We start from the raw sequence: 19,513 nt of genomic DNA, 5'->3' as shown, positions 1-19,513 counted from the left end.
AAAACACAAAACAAACACATTTTCTCAACAGTATCCAAATGGCACTTAATTTGGTTTAAAAACGAAGAATTTTCACTCGTTATAAAATTCTATTTTCATATTTAAAACATATAAAAAAGAGATGAACAATATAATAAAGCTTCTCGAACGATTAACACGTTGCCATTTAAACTGAAAACTACAAACGAATCATTAATAATTAATATATTGAAGAACACACAGAAGCAAATGAAGCTACTATTTTTACTAGTTTGATCTGAAATTAAAGCTTTTAAATAAATTCTGTAAGTAACCATAATAATGACGAGTTTAGTTCAATATTCTAAAGATTGTATAAATTTATTTATGTTATTAGTAACACTTTAAAGTATCAAATGCATCTGTTACAAATATTTTCAATACTGTATAAGTATTAAGCGTAAATAAAGTTGTGGTCGACTTCCAATTTCTTCAGCAGCCGTGTCGGCAGTTCGGACACGATGTTTGAAGGTATTTTATCTAAAAATAACACAAAAATGCTAAAGTTTATGATGAAAATAATCTGCAGCTATATTATTTCTATGCTTGATAAAATTATAAAGTAAAAAAAAAGATTACCAATTAACAGTAAACCAATCTGGCATGCCAAAGGTTTTCCTAAACCTCAATCCTTAGAGTTCATATGTGAGGAACAATTATTACTACTCGAAATACAAAAATCAAGTTAACTCAATCTACAATTCTCTCAAATATACAATTTGTGTATTATTGTATTGTGTACTTAATGTGTAATTGTGTACTTCCGTAATCGGTGAATTTGTGTAATTCTGTACTTGCGCAATGTGTGAAACTGGGTAATTGTGTACTTGCATAATCGGTGTAAATGTGTAATTGTTTCCCAGCTTAATCGGTGTAAATGTCTTATTATATATTATTATATACTAGCGTATTCGATGTAAATGTGTACTGACCATTACACCGATAGACGAGGTTGGACCAGATGATCATCTCCTGTGAGAAGCAGAAGACGCCGAGGCGGCCTCCCTTAAGCGTGAAGTCGTACACGTTGCCGGAGTCTGCCACCAGCCGGTTGTTCTCGTACACCTTGAGACGTATGAGACCGATCTTCGGCCGATGCAGCAGACGCCAGCGGTACGCGGTCTTCTCACGCCATCCGACATTACGAGGATCTTTCCAGAGAAGAGTCACCTGGATTTAAAGCAATTTCAAATTTAGAGTTCTTATTCATTATCTAAATTATAGATGGATGTAGAAATTCGTAAAAATACGTCACAGAAACGATTTTAAAACGGTTTTTATTTTTATTTTATACAAACAAATGTTATCTATTAAAGTTAGTAAGTTTTTATCTTACTTGATCAGGAGTAGACTCTGTATTCCAGAGTGCGTTCCTGAGGGTCTTGCCTGGTCCGGTCTTGGAGTTAACCAGCTTGAGCTGTATGCCGGGCTCCGCCACCGCACGGAACGGTGTCGTCTGCCAGTACGTCTGTGTGTTCTTCTTCCACATCACCACGTAGAAACGTTTGTTGTTCTGATATCTGTTAGTAAATACGTAATTTCACAACTTTGTATGATACATATGGACTGCTGGTAATAGTCGAAAAATTACTAAGGAAAGAAATTAAAGAGGATTTAGTACCACACACAGTCAGTTGGGCAATAAGGGAAGTCCTTACTTCAAGATTTATTATGAAAAGTCTACCAAAAGGGACTTAATTAAACATTAAACCGCCCTGAATTCTAGATTAAGCTCTTAAGGAAAGTTAAACTTAACAAAACTCACCCAAATATAAATCCAACATAATCATCATCTATTTGGGTATCAACAAACAGTGTTCCCTCAAAGTCGACACCACCGAAGTTGTCATAGCCGACAGCAAGGCCGGGGTCAGAGTTGAGGGTCTGGAGGATCTCCGCGCCATCATTGGCTATCACCCAGTTAGGATCCTGTTGTGATTCACCTTCTGGATCTAATCTGACTGTCATGTATTCTCTAAAATATATGGAATAAATTAAAAAGTATAACCAATAATTACACTAACTCACATACACGACGGGTGCAAAATTACCCAAAATATACAAAAATTTACACATTTACACTTTATAAATATTTTAACCCAATTGAGTCGTATGCGTTCTTTTTTGTTTTCTTCCTTTATCCATAAAGATCAGAAAGGATTTATAAAAGTAGTTGCACATCAAAGTACCTAGCTTTAGTAATTACTATTGTAATGAATGAAACACATACCTGAAATCTGTACGGAATATTTTCGAATTGTTCGGACAATTGTCTAAAGGATTTGTAACATTGTCTCCATCGGAATCATTAAAACATACATCACCGACACTATCACCTAAAAATACATTGTAATTAGTCAAATGAAATATCATTTTAAGAAGGAATTTGTATGATTTTAGATGATTTTACTAAGTCACTGACACTGTTTTTTGTATAGAGTTTTTGTTCACTATACGTGAGCTGATGATGATGATGGGTTATATATACAGTTTTCCTTCACCGTAAGAACGTCGGATAAATGTACATATGTAAATCGGAAATGGAAAAACACATTGGTACATGGCGGGATTCGAACCCAGGACCTGCAGATTGCAAGTCCCATCGAAATTGCAAATTGGATATCCAAGACCAGTCCTTAATCAATAGTCCCAGTATTTAAATCAATCAACATCAATCAAAAGCACAGAAAGTAACACTGGTATTTTTTAAAATATAGACTTTTTAATGTTATTTCCTTCAAGAGCACTTAAGATCATGTGAGCCTCTACTCTTTCGCCTCTGATAATATTACAATGTTAATATTCAAAGTATACATTCATTAGATTTTGCAGTAATCATTTTGGAACTAATTTCAATAATTTCAAAACTACGTTATTTAAGTTTTATTACCGTCACTGTCCAGTTGATTGGGGTTCGGGACAAGAGGACAGTTGTCCTCCAAGTTGGGTATTCCATCGCCGTCAATGTCATCATCGCACGCGTCACCTTTGCCATCATTGTCCACATCCAGCTGGTCACTGTTAGCTAAGTTAGGACAGTTGTCTAAGCCGTCTTGAACGCCATCTCTGTAATGCAAGTGCAAAAACATTTTTAACAAACACTGAAAATGGATTTCATATAAAATATTATTACACAAAATGTACCAAAGCACAATAATTTCGCTAACTCTCTTCTTTCTGATATTGTCTCTATTTTAAAATTATCGTTACTTCAGAGTTTTGATATCTAAGTTGTTAAATTAATTTCATTTAAAACCAGAGCTTATATCATTCATTCACTTATTTTATTATTACTTATGCACAGACCATTTTCAATCTCCCTGTCTAACAAAAAAATCCCCTTTATTTTTCTATCCAAATATATAGGTCAATCCAAACATCTTACTGGTCACGATCAACATCGCTATCACACGCGTCACCGACGTTGTCCCTGTCGGCGTCGTCCTGCGCGGGGTTACGCACGCGAGGACAGTTGTCACACGCGTCACCTATGTAGTCGCCGTCCATGTCCTCCTGGCCCGGGTTGTACACACGGGGACAGTTGTCATCCTCGTTCAAAATATCTTGGAAAAATTATTTCAATAAACGTAAGAAAAAAACAAACAATTAAACGAATTGAAAGACGGAATGAGGCCAAAAAAATAAAAAAATCGTGCTATCGGTTTTTTTTAATTCAACATCGACAAATACATTGTCGTTTTTCTGCCTAGGGACAAACATTACTTTAACACGTTGACGGACAATTGCGGCTATAGCCGTCAAAGCGAAGTTCACAATGTGGCATGACTGCTATAGCCGTCCAAAACGAAACGGTCGTTTTTAGACACTACGGCTATAGCAGCACAAATGTGCACTTACTGGCGTATACGTAGAAGCATAGTGTCGTGTTTTGAAAACATCTTTTTAGGTTGAAGTTCATATTTCACCTGTTATATATCGTCCTATCACTTAGTGTATAGAGTCCGCTGGCGCCATGACGGTTATAGCCGCAACCTAATTAAAGGTACTAAATTAATCAAAATTAAGTTTATTTAAGCAGAAAGAGTAAAACTATACTTCTAACATTCTAAAAATCACAAAAACATATAGTGTCAATTTTCGAACTTCGCTTGTTCCTACTGTCCGTCAACGTGTTAAGATCATTTCTTTATAAATGTTAGTATGAGAGAGACTAAGTAGTAAGTCTGATGTCTTACTATCGTTGTCCATATCAGTATCGCAGAGGTCACCAATGCCATCGCGGTCTGCGTCCTCTTGTCCTGGATTGTAACGTCGTGGACAGTTGTCACATGCGTCACCTCTCTTGTCACTTCGGTCTTCATCTCTATCCAGTTGATCCGGATTTGCTACTAGAGGGCAGTTATCCTAAAACATTAATAAGAAAGCATTTAAAAATGTAAATATAAATATAATTATAATTAGCACTATCCATGTAGGTATAAGATTATTTACCGGAATATTAGGTATGCCGTCACCATCAGCGTCGGCGTCACAGGAGTCACCAATGCCGTCACCGTCCGCGTCCTCCTGTCCGGAGTTAGAGACTTCCGGACAATTGTCGGCCTTGCAGTGCACCTCGTTACAGGGCAGCTTGTGGTCCGGGTACCCGTCGAGATCTCTGTCCGGTCCACACACGGTTCCGTTGCCCGCCCATCCAGTCTGAAGATGTATAAATAGAAATTTTTGTGGAAACTTAGGAAAGTTATACTCCTATATCTTAGTAGCTTATCTATTATTGATGATGTCTTCATGACCAATCATAGTAGTAGTGAAAGATAGAAAGATCAGCCGATAATGATAAAAATATATGCTGTTTTCTGGACTGTAGTTGTTACTTTCCGTTGGTACTCACCGCACAAACACACTCCCGTCCGAAGCCACAGACGGCATTGAACCTGCGACAGCGTGCAGGGTCACAGCGCTGAACCAGCGAGCCCGGCTCCAAGCACGGCCGCGACGTGTTCACGTAGTAATTGCCACCACACGGGACGCATGTATATGAACCCTAAAGTACATCAAATGCATATTGAAAAAAAACTTCGTAAACGCTATTTAATAATGGGTTCTTCCAGACATTTTTCTACGTGTGCCAATTTTCATCAAGTTGAACTATCCTGGTTATATCTTTAACAAACATATATCCATCGGTGCAAACTTTCGCATTTAAAATATTAGTAACACAAACAGAACAGAACAGAAGACACCAGAAGAGAATAAACGTTAATTGCCACACAATATAAAGAATAAATTGTGATAACTTATGATCTAATCTGAATACAAGTAATTAAGAAAGCGGCGAAAAGTGGCCAGCTCAGCTGATATACGACGACTTGGTTCTGTGTTTGTTTGAAGGTATCTCCGGAACGGCTAAACGGATCTTGATGAAATTTGGCACAGATATAGAACATAGTCTGGAAAAACACGTAGGTTACTCATTAAGTTTTATTTTAAGAGCCGCGCGGCAGAAGTCGCATGCGACTGCTAGTATTCTTATAAATACATCTCCAGACTAGCAGTTTATACTCACCGGTGTATTAACACATAATCTTCCTCTAGGACAACTTGTGCGTCCATCTTCACACTCGTCAATATCAATGCAACGCTCCCGACGGCGCTCATCCCCCGCGCCGCGCCACCCCGTACTGCCCGCGTATCCCGGGGGGCAAGGTCCGCAGATGAACCCGCCCTCCTCATTGCGACATGACACCAGCTCGTCACATGGACGGATCAGGTCACATTCATCGATATCCACGCACGAGTAACCTGGTTTTTAACAAAAATCTTCTAAATCAACTTGATAACAGTCTAAAAACCTAGGAGCTGATAATGGCAAAACCTATTGAAGAATATTTTATTAAAAGACCTAAAGGTGCAGGATAAGAAATTTCAAGCCATGTCTTCAAATCAAAGAAATTTGATTTCAAAAGAAAATATTTTAACATCAACGAGAGGTACAATTGTTTCATACCACTCCATTGGAATCCTTTAGGGCATTCCTGGCACTGGTAGTATGGGCTGGTTGCTATCGGCGTACACTTCCTCTCCCTGCAAGGCTTTCTCGTGTCACAGATATGCTGGCATCTCTGCCCATCACCCATGTAGCCTTCAGGACAAGAGCCACAACGCGGTCCTGATGATGTCTCTTGACATTCCACGCCTGATTAAAATAAAATTAATTTAATTAAATATCGAAAATGTGGAAAGAAAGGAGAAGAAGAAAAGCTAATAATATCTTAGTCAAACTTTATCGTATTATAAATAAACAAGAAATTAATAGTCCCATAAAATCCAAGATCTTTCTGGTCTCAGGTACGGATCCCTATTAATTTTTGTGAAGTTTAAATTTTTTTATATTTCTCTCTTACCCTGATAGCAAGAGATATGATGACACGAGAGTCTCTGACAGTCTTCTCCGTTACCATGGAAACCAGCTGGACAGGGTCCACAGCGGTAACCTCCTCCTGGTAAATCTTGACAGACTACACCTTGAACAAGAGAACAAATAAAATTAATTGAACCGAAATTGTTGGTTTAAATGATTAAAGGTATTCCAAGTTAAAGCTTAAGAACGCTGACGTCAAAACTATTTACTTACGACCACCGAAGCATGGGTTAGAACTGCAAGATGAACGACAAGTGATACCATCACTACTTTGGCCTGATGGACATCTCTCACAGCGGTACCCTTGCTCTGTGTCTATACAGAACTCTCCTGTAATAGATTAAGTAATAGAGAGTAGCTTAAAATAAGAAATTTAATGGTATTTGGGTTCTAAAATCCGGAATTTTCTAGTATACTTTATGAAGACCACGCATCTTGCAAGTGAAGGTCAATTCAATTCCAAAGACCTATTTGTTCTTTTGCACCTTTAATCAGTCATTAGAAACAGAATCACTAATTTCTTTAATGTAAAATATCAACTTTTATACAGCTAAGTATTATGTCTATTGGTTTGCAAAGCACTCATCTTTTTTTCTGCCATCACCAAAAGAGTTTTGTTTTAAATACACTCCCGAAAACTTTTTTTTTTACTTTTATGTGACTGGAAAATTATAAATTACCTAACTACTAATATTTCTTTTAACTCTTAACAATTCCAAATAAGCTTGAAGCTTGTGGTGTTCACAATATTTGAATGATTGGATTCAAGCCCACTCCAGTATTGCATATCCGTACCCTCTAAGTGATTGGGTCATAAATCTTACCTTGTGAACAAGGTCTTCTGTTACAAAGTATTGGTCTGCAGCGTCTACCGTCACCTTCCATGTTGCGGGGGCAGGAGCCGCACTGGATACCGCTCGCCGTATTACGACATTCCACACCTAACCAGTTGTTTAAGCCATAAATGTATATTATTCCTGACTTTACTATAATTTTGTTTTGTGTGTTACGCTTAAGATGGATCATTCAAAAAGTATTTCGTATAGAAAAATCTTTCTAGTTTGTCACTATAAGACAAAACCTTCAACATCATGATTAATTTTTGAAGGTTTAATAAAGTTATATATTTTTTTAAAATTTGTATGCTGAATGTAGTTATTTCGCGTAGTATAATGCGAAGTCTTAACAGAAACCAAGTTAAATTTGAAGTGAAATAAGTCACTTATTCTATATTAAATAATTTTTACAATAGACTTGACTCATATTTAAAAAGAAAAACTTATTTAAGAAGTCCAAAATATTAAATCGATAGTTATTTTACCTGATCCCTTTTGCCAAGATTAATCAAGCAACTCAAAGTTCAATAATTCTGCGTAGGCGGAACTCAAAACTATGTACAATGTAGGCAGCGAACTGCGAGAATAAAGGAATGTGGTCATTGAAATAAAACGCGTTCAATATTTACGAAGAGTTTAATTAAAACCCACACATTCGATAAATACATGTTGCTTGATTTACCTTCACATAAACATTTTTGTTCCAATCCAAACTCTAAACCAATAAACTGCAAATTACGCTAAATATAGTTTTAGTATTTAGAATCATTCGGCGCGAATGACGTGCTTTCGATACAAAGTTCAATGTCAGAATGAATAGTGAGGGAACACAAAGACTCCTTAGTAAGGCTAGAGTTGAGTCAATACACTGTCACATTTTCGGTTTTTCTTCCTAACAATAGTAAATTCTAAAATATTTCTGGTAAAACCCTTTTTTATGAAACTATTGTAACATTAGCTAACTTTATTTTACATTATCTCTTCAAATGATCTTAAAATTTTCACAAAATAACCGAAAAACGGAATTTAACGTTTCGGAATTTGGATCGAAACCATATATACAAAAGCAATGAATCAAAGAATACTGTATGAATCTGAGCTGAATTCAAAGTACAATAAATTATTAGAGGCTAAAATAATACAGATTGAGAATTAAAGAAATGTTCAATAACCAGGGTAACATGAGGAGCTGGTGCATCTTTCGACAGGTGGTGGCGCTGGCACTCGGTTGCAGCAAGCACGCAGTTGGTTCCGCAAACTGTCAATATTGCCCTTCTGATCACCTACTTCTCTACGAAGCATTTCAATGGTTTGTCTAAGAAGGTTTAGCTGACGAATTAATTCATCTGGAACAATATACAAAGCGTTAAGTTGTTCCAATTAAAATAATTGTGACACTAAATAGTAATTCATCATATTTGTGTCACAATTATATGTAACTGCGAAATTAGATCTAGGCAGAAAGTGATGGATTGTCTAAAAGGGGTCAAGAAGAAAATGGGTGTGACGAAGATCTGGTGTGTGAACCCACGTATAGTATAGTAAGATGACAGTTTATACCATATATTGTTAATGACACTGACAGCTAAATAGATCAATCTTTTAACAATTCGTTAATTATACGAGTATAATACTAGAGGACCCGACAGACGTTGTCCTGTCTACACGTCTTTAATTTGAATATTATTTAAAATTTGACACTGCGATGGTAGCGCCGTCTGTCGGATCCAATGTAAAACATTCCAAAATCAACAACTGCTAATAAATTAAAAATTAATTAAAAAAACATTGTCCAGCGGACAAAATTGTGAATCTAAACCATTCCCAGATCCCCTTGAACACACACAAAAAATTTCATCAAAATCGGTACAGTCGTTTGAGAGAAGTTCAGTGACATACACACTCACAGAAGAATTATATATTATATATATATAAAGATAGTATTTAATAATTCATACCATCGCATGATTCTATGTCTATTGATGGAATATCTCCTCTTTGTGTCGTCACTTGTGGTGGCTGTGGAAGTATACCATTTGGATCTATATACATATTCGTTCTATAATCATCTCCTTGCATTTGTTCTTCTTCTCTCTTCAACCGAGCGTCTTTTGCGATGAATTCCTTCACGTCTTCTACGTCAGATTTATCAGAAGACGTTAGTGTTGGTGGTTTTAGTGCACTTTCATGTGTTTCACAACTTAAAGCATCTAAAGCTGCATGTTCATTGCCGTAGACCTCAATTGGTATACTTTCTTCATGATACTGGAATAAATATAATTAAGTAAAAAACAAACCACTGATAATATTTCATCATCATCAGCTCACTATACGTCCCCACCGAAGGGCTCGGAGCCTACCCTAAGTTTAGGGTGATTAGGTCATAGTCTACCACGCTGGCCATGTGCGGGTTGGTTGACTTCGCACATATCTTTGAATTTCTTCTCAGATATGTGCAGGTTTCATCACGATGTTTTCCTTCACCGTAAGAACGTCGGATAAATGTACATATGTAAATCGAAAAACACATTGGTACACGGCGGGATTCCAACCCAGGACCTGCAGATTGCAAGTCAAGTGCTTGACCACTGAGCCACCGACGCTTACTTAGATAATATTTAGCTTCTTAATATTACGGGTGAATAGAGTAAAAGTAGAACACCAATTGTAACTGAGAAAGGGCGACGAACTTACCAATTTTAACTTCTGTTTCGAGAACAGCTGTAGAACATCGTGCTGTCCTGGCATGTCGTGCCAGTGGAGAGATTTACAGCCAGCGTATAATTTGACTCTATCTAACGCTACCACAAGTATTAACTTTTCATGAGCATGAGACCCGAGACCCCAGGATACTCCTTTCAGGTTACTGCCGGTAAGACTCTCCAGAGATACTGAAAATATACATTCCTTTAGCTACAAAAAGCTATTCGTTGCATAGAAGACAACGTTGCATATGCACCAATTATCAGAGTTTAAGTCATTACTAAACTTACTTTTCTTGGTCTTGTGGTTATAGTACAAAGAAATGGCGTCATCATCGGAAGCCATGGCACGGAACAACACTTCTCGCCTGTTGCCCTTCCCTTGCGGTCCTTTGATCAAGATGGCAACCTCTCCCCCCTCCCGTGCTGAACCAGCAGCCGCTATTACATCGTTTGTCGCTTCTGGAATTAAAATAACACATTGAAGAAAAAAAAGAAGGGATAAGTCTTAAATTGATAATGTCCAAAATTATAAGATAGACTTTCTGTCAAACGATTTTCATCACCGTTTCGCCTTTATCATCTCATTTAAAAAAAAAATAGTAAATGGAACCTAGCACGAAATTCTGCGAAAAAGTATTCATAACTTCATCGACAAAATTTGTACGAGATTTGTCGTTACATTTTATAGATAGGGGGCGCTGTACTAAACTTTTGGACTAATTAGCGTTATATTATTTTATACCAAATATGAAATACATTATTAAATTAATATAACATACCTAGCAACGTCGTACAAATGTAGTGTGTTATAAAAGAGATAAAAGATTATATTTTTTTGTGAATCGTCAATCCGCAAAGAAGAAATTGGTACTAATGTCAATGGGGCAGCAAGATAAGGAACATTGAATTCATGAATTGTGACTGAGATAAGAGGCCTTCGACCTACTGAACTATAGCTTTACTGATACGTAGCATTGCAAAATCATATTTCGTAAATAGTTGCACGAAACTACAAGCTTAGGAAGTAAAAATGAGCCTAAACAATTGAAATTTAGTTCCTTTACGAGTGTAATATTCACAAATAAACTATATATATAAAATCAATTGCTGTTCGTTAGTCTCGTTAAAACTAGAGAACGACTGAACGGGTTTTTCTTATTTTGGTCATGAAATTTACGTGGACATCTACGGAAGGTTTAAAAGGTTAGAAAATTCGAATAATTGCCGGGATATAATTAAGTTTTATTTCATTCCACGCGGACGGAGTCGCGGACGAGGGTTAGTCTGAAATATTTTCTACTGCACACGCAATTCATTTAAAAATAAACAATAAAAGATTCTATAAAAGTATCTCTATATCTTCAATAATGGATTCTATTGTCCTGTCTATAAATTAAAAAAAAAAACAAATAAAACCTGTTTTCAGTAACTGTAGAACGGTGTAGCCTAGTTATGGATATAGGGCCGGTACTATCTGCTTTTTTTTTCAAGACTATTTGCAGTTAGTGACCAGATACATGTCTGATTCCAAGATCCTACAAGGTTGATCGACGAATAGAATTTTTCACACGCTTTTACGCAATGAACAGCATTTAAGACGACTTACATTTATATTATCTTATTTAATTTAACGCTTTTACGACATGAAATTTTTTTAAGTACAAAGTACTAGAAAAAAAGGTGCGTCGGTCACGCAGTTATTAAGCGCCTAACTGGCCCGTACCGTAATTTAACGTCCAGGTGCGATCCCCGCCATGTACCAATGTGCTTTTCGATTTTCATATTTTTAGACAATATTAGTTAGAATCCTTTAGCCCGAATGACGTGCTTTCGTTACAAAGTCCAGTGTCGGAATGAATAAGGGGACACAAACGTCAACATTTTAGTAAGACTGGGTAGTAGGTTGGGTCAATACACTGCCACATTTTTAGGTTTTTAACAATATTTACATACATTTAACCTACATTCTGCACATATTGACGAAGAAATTAAAAGATATGTGTGAAGTCAACCAACCCGCACTGGCCTAGCGTGTTTGAAAGCCCCAAATTGGATAGGTTTTGAGCCCTTCGCTGTGGACGTACAAAGTGTTGACAATGACTAAAAAAAATAATTTGTCCGATAAGTTGGCTAGTATAGCTAGACTATTAAGTAGTCTCCACAGCTTGGTTTCAAAGTTATTTTTCCAAGTTTTGGTAAGAAATAATGCTATTATCATTCGTAACTTAAATGTTTTATTAAAAAGTTTAATTGGAGAGAATCCATAAATAATCCAAACTTCGATACCAATTTGTTTCTTAATCTTCACTAAACTTAGAACAATATAATTTCCTTGTAGAGAAATTATATTTCCACGACTTTTATTAAGAACTCGCTATCGCCCGCGACACCGTCCGCGCGGTATTAAGAAAACTATTGGTCGCAGCGTAATCTTATATAGCCTCAAGCCTACCTCTATAAATGGACTATCCAACAAAAAATAAATTTTTAAAATCGGACCAGTAGTTCCTGAGATTAGCACGTTTAAAAAAACTCTTCCATTTTATAATATTAGTATAAATATGAGCCCTCAAATTCGATCTATTCAGAATGTTTCTTATTAATTAGTTATTTTTCTATTATTAACTAACTATATTATTTAATAGTCGATAGAAAATGTAATTATTTTTTACATGTATAATATTCTGAACTTGAATATTTTTATACTTATTTTTCATACTTCAAACCTCATACAAATTCTTGCCAAATCATACACATTATATATAAATGTCGTCAATGACGTAACAAGGGCACTGACTTACACAACCCAACCCTTCTGATGTTATTCTCGACTTGGATGACACAAACAGAAGTTTGAGTCACGTGACACTTTTTTGTTTCATCGCCGGATGTTTCGCTTCGTTTGCCATATAAACGCTGGCAAATTTATCCTCGACCGAGTAAGATTTAATCTCATATAAGGTTACAAAGCTTTCAAAGATTCTGTTTTATATATTTAACTAACTGTCGCCCGCGACTCCGTCCGCGTGGATATATAAAAAACTTAATTAGTGTAGCCTATGCGTTCCGTAATTTAAAAGAGATCCGTTCAGCCGTTCTAGAGATATATTAGTAATTTAAATAAAAAGCAGCTCTTCAAGGCGTAGATTCGAAAAAATGAATAAATAGTATCCTATGTCCGTCTCCTGGCTCTAAGCTACCTCCTCACCAATTCTCAACCATATCGGTGAAGCCGTTCTTGAGTTATAAATAGTGTAACAAAGACGACTTTCTTTTATATACATGTATAGATAAGATGTCACTTAATGCAAAAAGTCTATATTGTTGCTACCTAAAAATTACTTCTACTAAAAGCAATAGACCTACCAACAATAGTATTGAAACCTCTTTACATTTTTCTTACTAATATTATTATATATTATAAATGCGAATGTTTGGAAGAATGGATGGATGTTTGTTTGAAGGTATCTCCAGAACGGCTGCATGGATATCGCTGAAATTTGGCAAAGATGTAGAACATAGTCTGGAAGAACACATAGGTCAAATATTAGGTTTTTTAATTGCGCGCGGACGAAGTCTCGGGCGCCAGCTAGATCTTTATAAAAGCGTCAAATACAGAATCTTTATGTTTATCTCACAAGTTATTGAAATGAGGAGGCAATCAAAATCATTAACTACACTCACAATCAAGCAAGCACTGAGAATACTTTAGTGCCGATTTGGTAATCGTCATTAAGTCTCTGAGTGCAGTAATCAATAAATTCTTAAACGTCTTTATAGCGGTATATAAATGGTTGAATCAAGACAGTGATGTAAGTGAGGAACGAAGTAACGGTCAAGGGATAAAAAAACCCGCCCCCGCCATGTAGGGTCTTCCTGGACGCGACGGGACCCTGACCTCAATACCCATCCTGTGATACAGCTTTAACATTAGTACCCAGTTATAAAAAAGCCATAGTCTCGGGTTATATACAAAGAAAGAATATAAAAAATTAAAGGCAATATGAAATGGTATGTCAATAAGATAACGACTAAAATAAAATAAAATATTTTTCAATGTTTTAGCCAAATTATTAGTTAAATGTGTGTGTCAACTAATAGGTTATCCAGGCACCAGAATCAACGAGGAAAATATCTTCAAACAACAATCGAATTTGGTTAACAAAAACTTAGCTACAACCCACACCATCGGACTGTTATAATACCGTGGGACTTGTTTTACCTAATACAGTAACATGGTAACGCCAACAAATAATTCTAGGCTTGGACATTTATTTAAACGTATTTATGAGAGTAAATCATTATTTAACACGTTGTACCATGGTAAGTTTCACTCTAAGAGACCCCGCACACTAGAGACCTTTAGTCGTCAGATTAAGCGGACGTTCGCACATACACCGATTATATGCTCGATCAAACTATAGGGCGACTAAAAGTCTTTATTGTGCAGGGGTCCTTAATAATTATGATAGGTATAATAAATTGTCTGAAGATTTGAAATAATGTGCTTTCTAATTCCTATAATAACAGTGGTAGAGCCCGCTTTAACATCTTCGCACGAATTGGCCCGGCTCGCCCGGTAAAATACCACGACCACACAGAAGACAGGCGTGAAGTGGAAGCAATTCCGCTTTTCGTCTGAGGAGTGTGCGTGCCGAAGGCCTAATTTACTCCTCTTTCCCTTCCCACCCTTTCTCTTATGATGAAGGGATGGGAAGTGGAAGTGGACTTTCCGGATGAGAGGATGCATGGAAAAATAAGATATTTTCTTTATGTGCATCACCTCCTCCGTCGATTAAAGGTAGGCAACGCATATGCGATTGCGTATGTCTATGGGCAACGCTTCACCTCGCTATTTCAGCGATTTCAGGTGACCGCTCGCTCGTTTGTCACCTTATGTTATAAAAAAAATAAGTTCAATTTATGAAGACGTCTATTTGATAAGTTAATTCAACTTGAATATCTAATTATCAGATTCAATAGGAATTAGCGTGCATTAGTAGTTTTGCGCTTGAAGGAGCGTTTGTCTGAGATGTAGAGTAGTGAGGTAATGTGATGACGTCACAGCTTGTTCATTGAACGCGAAACATTGCCCACGCTAATTCCATTCAAGCTGTTGGTTATTGCATAATATAGACGACAACTTGACATAAGACTCTAAATTAGGTCTTTGAGAATTATATTCAGGGAAGAAATATTAATTGCTATAACTATAAAAATACTCTTCAGATTCTAATTTAAATTAAAAACTACGATCTGACAAGCACTTGCATTCGAATAAAAAAGAATCATCAAAATCGGTCTACCAGGAGTCAAGTTCTGAGGTTATAAAAAAATAAAATCAGAACCTCCCTTTTGACGTCGGATAATAAAATTAAGACACCACACAACTACTCATTCATACATTCAAGAAGTTGCACATATTAAACATATATGTTATATGTCCATGACCTAAGCATATTTTCTGAGAATCTCTATTAAATGAGAATAAATGCGATTCGTTCAATCTTTGCATCGTAGTCCCGGGTGTGAAGCGTGGGCGCAGGACAATGAGTGGCGGTGTGAGGTAATAGATTCAACCATAACCTATATTAGACTGATATAACTGGCCACATAAAAAATATAACGCTATTATAAGGAAATATCCCAACACATTAAAAAAAATCCATCTAGCATTGCGCCAAAAACATACCCACTACCAAACCATAAGTAGATTAACAGATTATAAATTAAAACAACAAAAATATAGATTAAATAAATTAAGAGACAAGAAACATCTTTAATAGCGATTAGGAACGGTTTCAAATAGAATCATAAAGTTCACATATGTAATTTGCTATCATAAATCAAGTGGCACATCAAATTGGACTACGTAATTGGTTAAACAGAACGTAGTAGAATTAGAAACAGATGTTTTTAACATTTCAACGGCGACATTAGTAGTTTTTTTTTTAAATGAAAGCGTAAAAACAATAGCGAAGCGGTAGTGATTGTTAATACACATGGTCTACAAATTTAAAGTACTGTGTGGGACTTAATACAAGATCTCCTAATTTGGAAACATGTACCAAACCATACTTATAATAACCGTATAGGTACGAGTAAACAGATCAGTTTAATAAACACAAATGAACTGATTACAGATATTATTTAACTTTAACACGTTAGCTGCCAAGTCGGACTATATGTCCGACAAGCTAACGTTTCAATCAGGCCGTGTCGGACTTTTTATCCGACAAGCCATACTTCCATTCAACACCTCGCTGTGCCTTTTTAATCGAATTGTTGTATGCAGCGTAACCCGCAAGGCTCCATTCAAATGGTTTTGGAAAAGATTAAAAAAAAATATTTTTTTTCGTTTTTCGAAAAATCATTCTGGCAGCTAAAGTGTTAAGATACAATTTTATATTAATTTCAAGCAACAACATCAACATCAAAATCAACGGTCGCTTCGCTTTTTCAGCGATTACAGATCGCCGCTCACTCCTTTGCCACCTTTTGATATAAAAATTTACCTCTATCTAGGTCACGTCTCTTTAAGACAAAATGCAAACTTTCGGATTTTAATTTAACCGTACGTCTCTACTCCCAAAACATTTAAACATAGTGTAAATAGTTATTATCTCGTTGTATCAGAACAAAAGTGACATATCAATATGTTTTCATATGAATATTTCGTCAGTGTAAACCCACGGTAACGTGCAAAACAACAATAACACAATCATAACAGTCCAGCTTTCCTTGTAAGTTCAATGCGTGGTTATAAAGAAGGGCTTACGCAAACGTTGGCCGAATATGGCCAACACATGGCCCGTGACCTACTGACTTTATCCACTAACAGCTAAGCGTAAATTCAAGTAACAACTATCGGTTACAAATTACATACGAACATGTCTTATGAGAATTTCTTTGATAAAAGGAAACAGAGATAAATAAAAAAATTACGGTTATTTGGTCTAACTGGCCATACTTTATTTATACATTGTGAAAAATCGATTTTAAAAATTCGTTCGGAAAAAAACCCTTCCATTTTTTTTAAATGTTGACGACGCCAAATAATGTTTTACGTTGCCATGATTGAAAGATGCTAGTTTACCGTGAGTTTCTATGACCAAAATCCATGAATAAAACATATTGTTATCTCTGTTTTGTCAAAGATTATGACAGGGATGACGATACGTTTTATACAGATATTTTGGTGTCAGGAACTCAAGATAATTTGCCTGTTACCTCCACTTTTTAAAGGACAGACATACATACTCTAGCAACTTACATGTTTCTAACTAAAGTTTACTCCTATAACATTTATATAAATATATATATATATATATATATTTACACGGTTCTAAACAAAGCGGAACAAACGGATTACGTCTCGTCGTGGCAAGGTTAAATTTGTCGTTCTGCGCGTAGACAAACTTAAATAACAAGCTAAAGATATAAAAAGCTTAGAAGCTCTCAAGTAAATATGGTAATATAACTCAATATGTGGTAATTATAATAAAAATAGACTATCCGCATCACTCTGGTAATTTATCTACACTAAGGGACTCCCGTAGTTAAAAACTTTGATTACTGCTGGCAATTCAATTTAGTTAATTAATTGAAAAATTATAAGTTAAGATTCTGATACTTTTGGGCGATATTGTTTAAAGACAAAATAACAGATTCCCTATTTTATTAATAGTAACGAACATATTGAGTAGGTTGCTTAAACTACATAAGATTACTACGCACATTTCAAACATTTTGTACTATGTTTTGAAGATATGTTAACGCTAATAGCTTTATTATTACGACAGCTGTAACTTTGAATGTAGACATTTTATTTAACTGTCGTAAAGATACGAGTTCGTGTTAAATTTCTTAAAATAAAGTACTATTTTTGTTATACTTAGGGTGCTGTAGTCACATAGAATGTCTAGAAATAGAATGTCTGCGAGATATATAAAGAATTTATAATTTAGATTAAATAAAACACTTACTAAATATAATTATTATTAAACTGGCTGTCAACAGCGATTGTCCGCGCGGTATTAAAACAAAAAACTTAAGAAGCCTATGTGTTCTTGCAGTCTATGGTCTACATCTGTGTCAAATCCCATAAAGATCCGTTGAGCTGTTCCGGAGTTTGCAACAAACATCCATCCATCCATCCATCCCTCTAAACATTCGCATTTATAATATTAGTAAGATTAAATAAATCCTCTGCTCAATCAGCCTAATATTAAACTAACCTAAAAACAATGTACTATAAAACCCTATGACTTGAAATTAATATACATTTTTTGATATAGATCCAAAAAAATTTTTTTAACACACGGACTTCAAAATCGTCCACTAAACAGATCATGTGTATAGGTTTCGGCGCTCTTTGGATCGATTAAAGAAGTAAATGTTAATTAAAGTGATAAGCAATTTGTGAACAAATATTATTTACCTTCATCAAACGTTAGCGCAATAGAAGCCACCACTGCAGCGAGGAGTAAAACAACACGGCCCCATATGGCTGTTGAAGCCATATTGCCTGCGAAACGGAAATTGCAATGAAATACAAACCATACAACTAGTTACCGGAATTTTGTTAATCATACTCAAAGACATACAACAATTTCCGTCTTATTAGCAAAAAGTATGAGTTAAATATCCCCTAACCCCAAAGGGAAGCACTTAATGATAATTTAATACGTAAAATCTACACTAAGGAACAGTTCAAGTAACCGTTTATATATTGTCGTTCTTATATTGGCGGTAAATTCCTTAAAATTACGAATGCACAGATTTAATTCAGAATAAAATATCGAACCTGTTGTAAAATGTAAGTAAGCTCTCTGAATGTACACTATCAAGTTTATATTTCTATTAATCATACGTGACTAACAGAGTTAGGATATATTCTTAGTATAGATAATGTTTATAATTATGACCTCATAGTTAAATTACATTATTCAAGGAAAAAATATAACTGGACATAAAATCCTTCATTTTTGTATGTTATGAACGAAAATCCTTTAAATCTATTTTAACCAGTATTTATAAGGAAGATCGTAATTCGGAAAAATTGATTTTAAGTTTTACGTATTAATATGTATGTTTTACGTATGTTAATTTAATCTATGACCATTATGACCAAGTTCAATTTAAAAAATAATAAAAATTACAAGTAATATCACATCGCGTTGAACTTTTAATGGTTTTTGTTAAATACAGATAACCTTTAGGAGATTAAAAATAACACTTTGGAAGTATTTACGTTAATTTTATTTAAATTTACGAGCACAAAACAAATCAATTAAAATTCCATACATTTGTATAAGGTAACTGTAAAATGTAAAAGTTTCTGTAGCAATAAATAACTAAATACTGCACATATTTATCGTTTTTGTTTGGGTTGCTTTTTTCGAATTTCTTATTTAAAGGGATACGCTTTTTAAAATAATGTTTATTACCGTTAAATTATTAATCCAACCAAAATTTTCCCGCGTAAAATACGAACAACTTTAAATAAAGAATAAAACGGCGCGTGCGCGAACTGCGCGCTTTCGCAACTGACTGAAACAATAATTTGAATT

The 19,513-nt window shown here is 35.4% G+C and overlaps 1 protein-coding gene across 1 annotated transcript; it reads right to left on the bottom strand.

The window, feature by feature from the left end:
- Positions 1-31: 31 nt before the first annotated feature.
- Positions 32-19,503, bottom strand: Tsp (Thrombospondin). Its single transcript, XM_013307093.1, has 21 exons — positions 19,391-19,503; positions 18,382-18,468; positions 10,230-10,400; positions 9,931-10,127; positions 9,195-9,501; positions 8,409-8,582; positions 7,225-7,341; positions 6,614-6,730; positions 6,384-6,503; positions 5,987-6,175; positions 5,546-5,781; positions 4,871-5,023; positions 4,471-4,677; positions 4,215-4,383; positions 3,404-3,581; positions 2,909-3,084; positions 2,249-2,354; positions 1,784-1,993; positions 1,355-1,538; positions 951-1,188; positions 32-498 (listed from the first exon to the last, which is right to left on the bottom strand). The coding sequence occupies exons 2-21, from the start codon at positions 18,461-18,463 to the stop codon at positions 413-415; spliced, it is 3,417 nt and encodes a 1,138-aa protein (XP_013162547.1). The 5' UTR covers positions 18,464-18,468; positions 19,391-19,503; the 3' UTR covers positions 32-412.
- Between the last annotated feature and the right edge of the window lie 10 nt (positions 19,504-19,513).

Source organism: Papilio xuthus, unplaced genomic scaffold (genome assembly GCF_000836235.2).
Source record: "Papilio xuthus unplaced genomic scaffold, Pxut_1.1 DF828142.1, whole genome shotgun sequence".
Lineage (NCBI taxonomy): Eukaryota > Metazoa > Arthropoda > Insecta > Lepidoptera > Papilionidae > Papilio > Papilio xuthus.
Note: the sequence above shows the minus strand (reverse complement) of the source record. Positions and strands in the feature narration are given on the sequence as shown.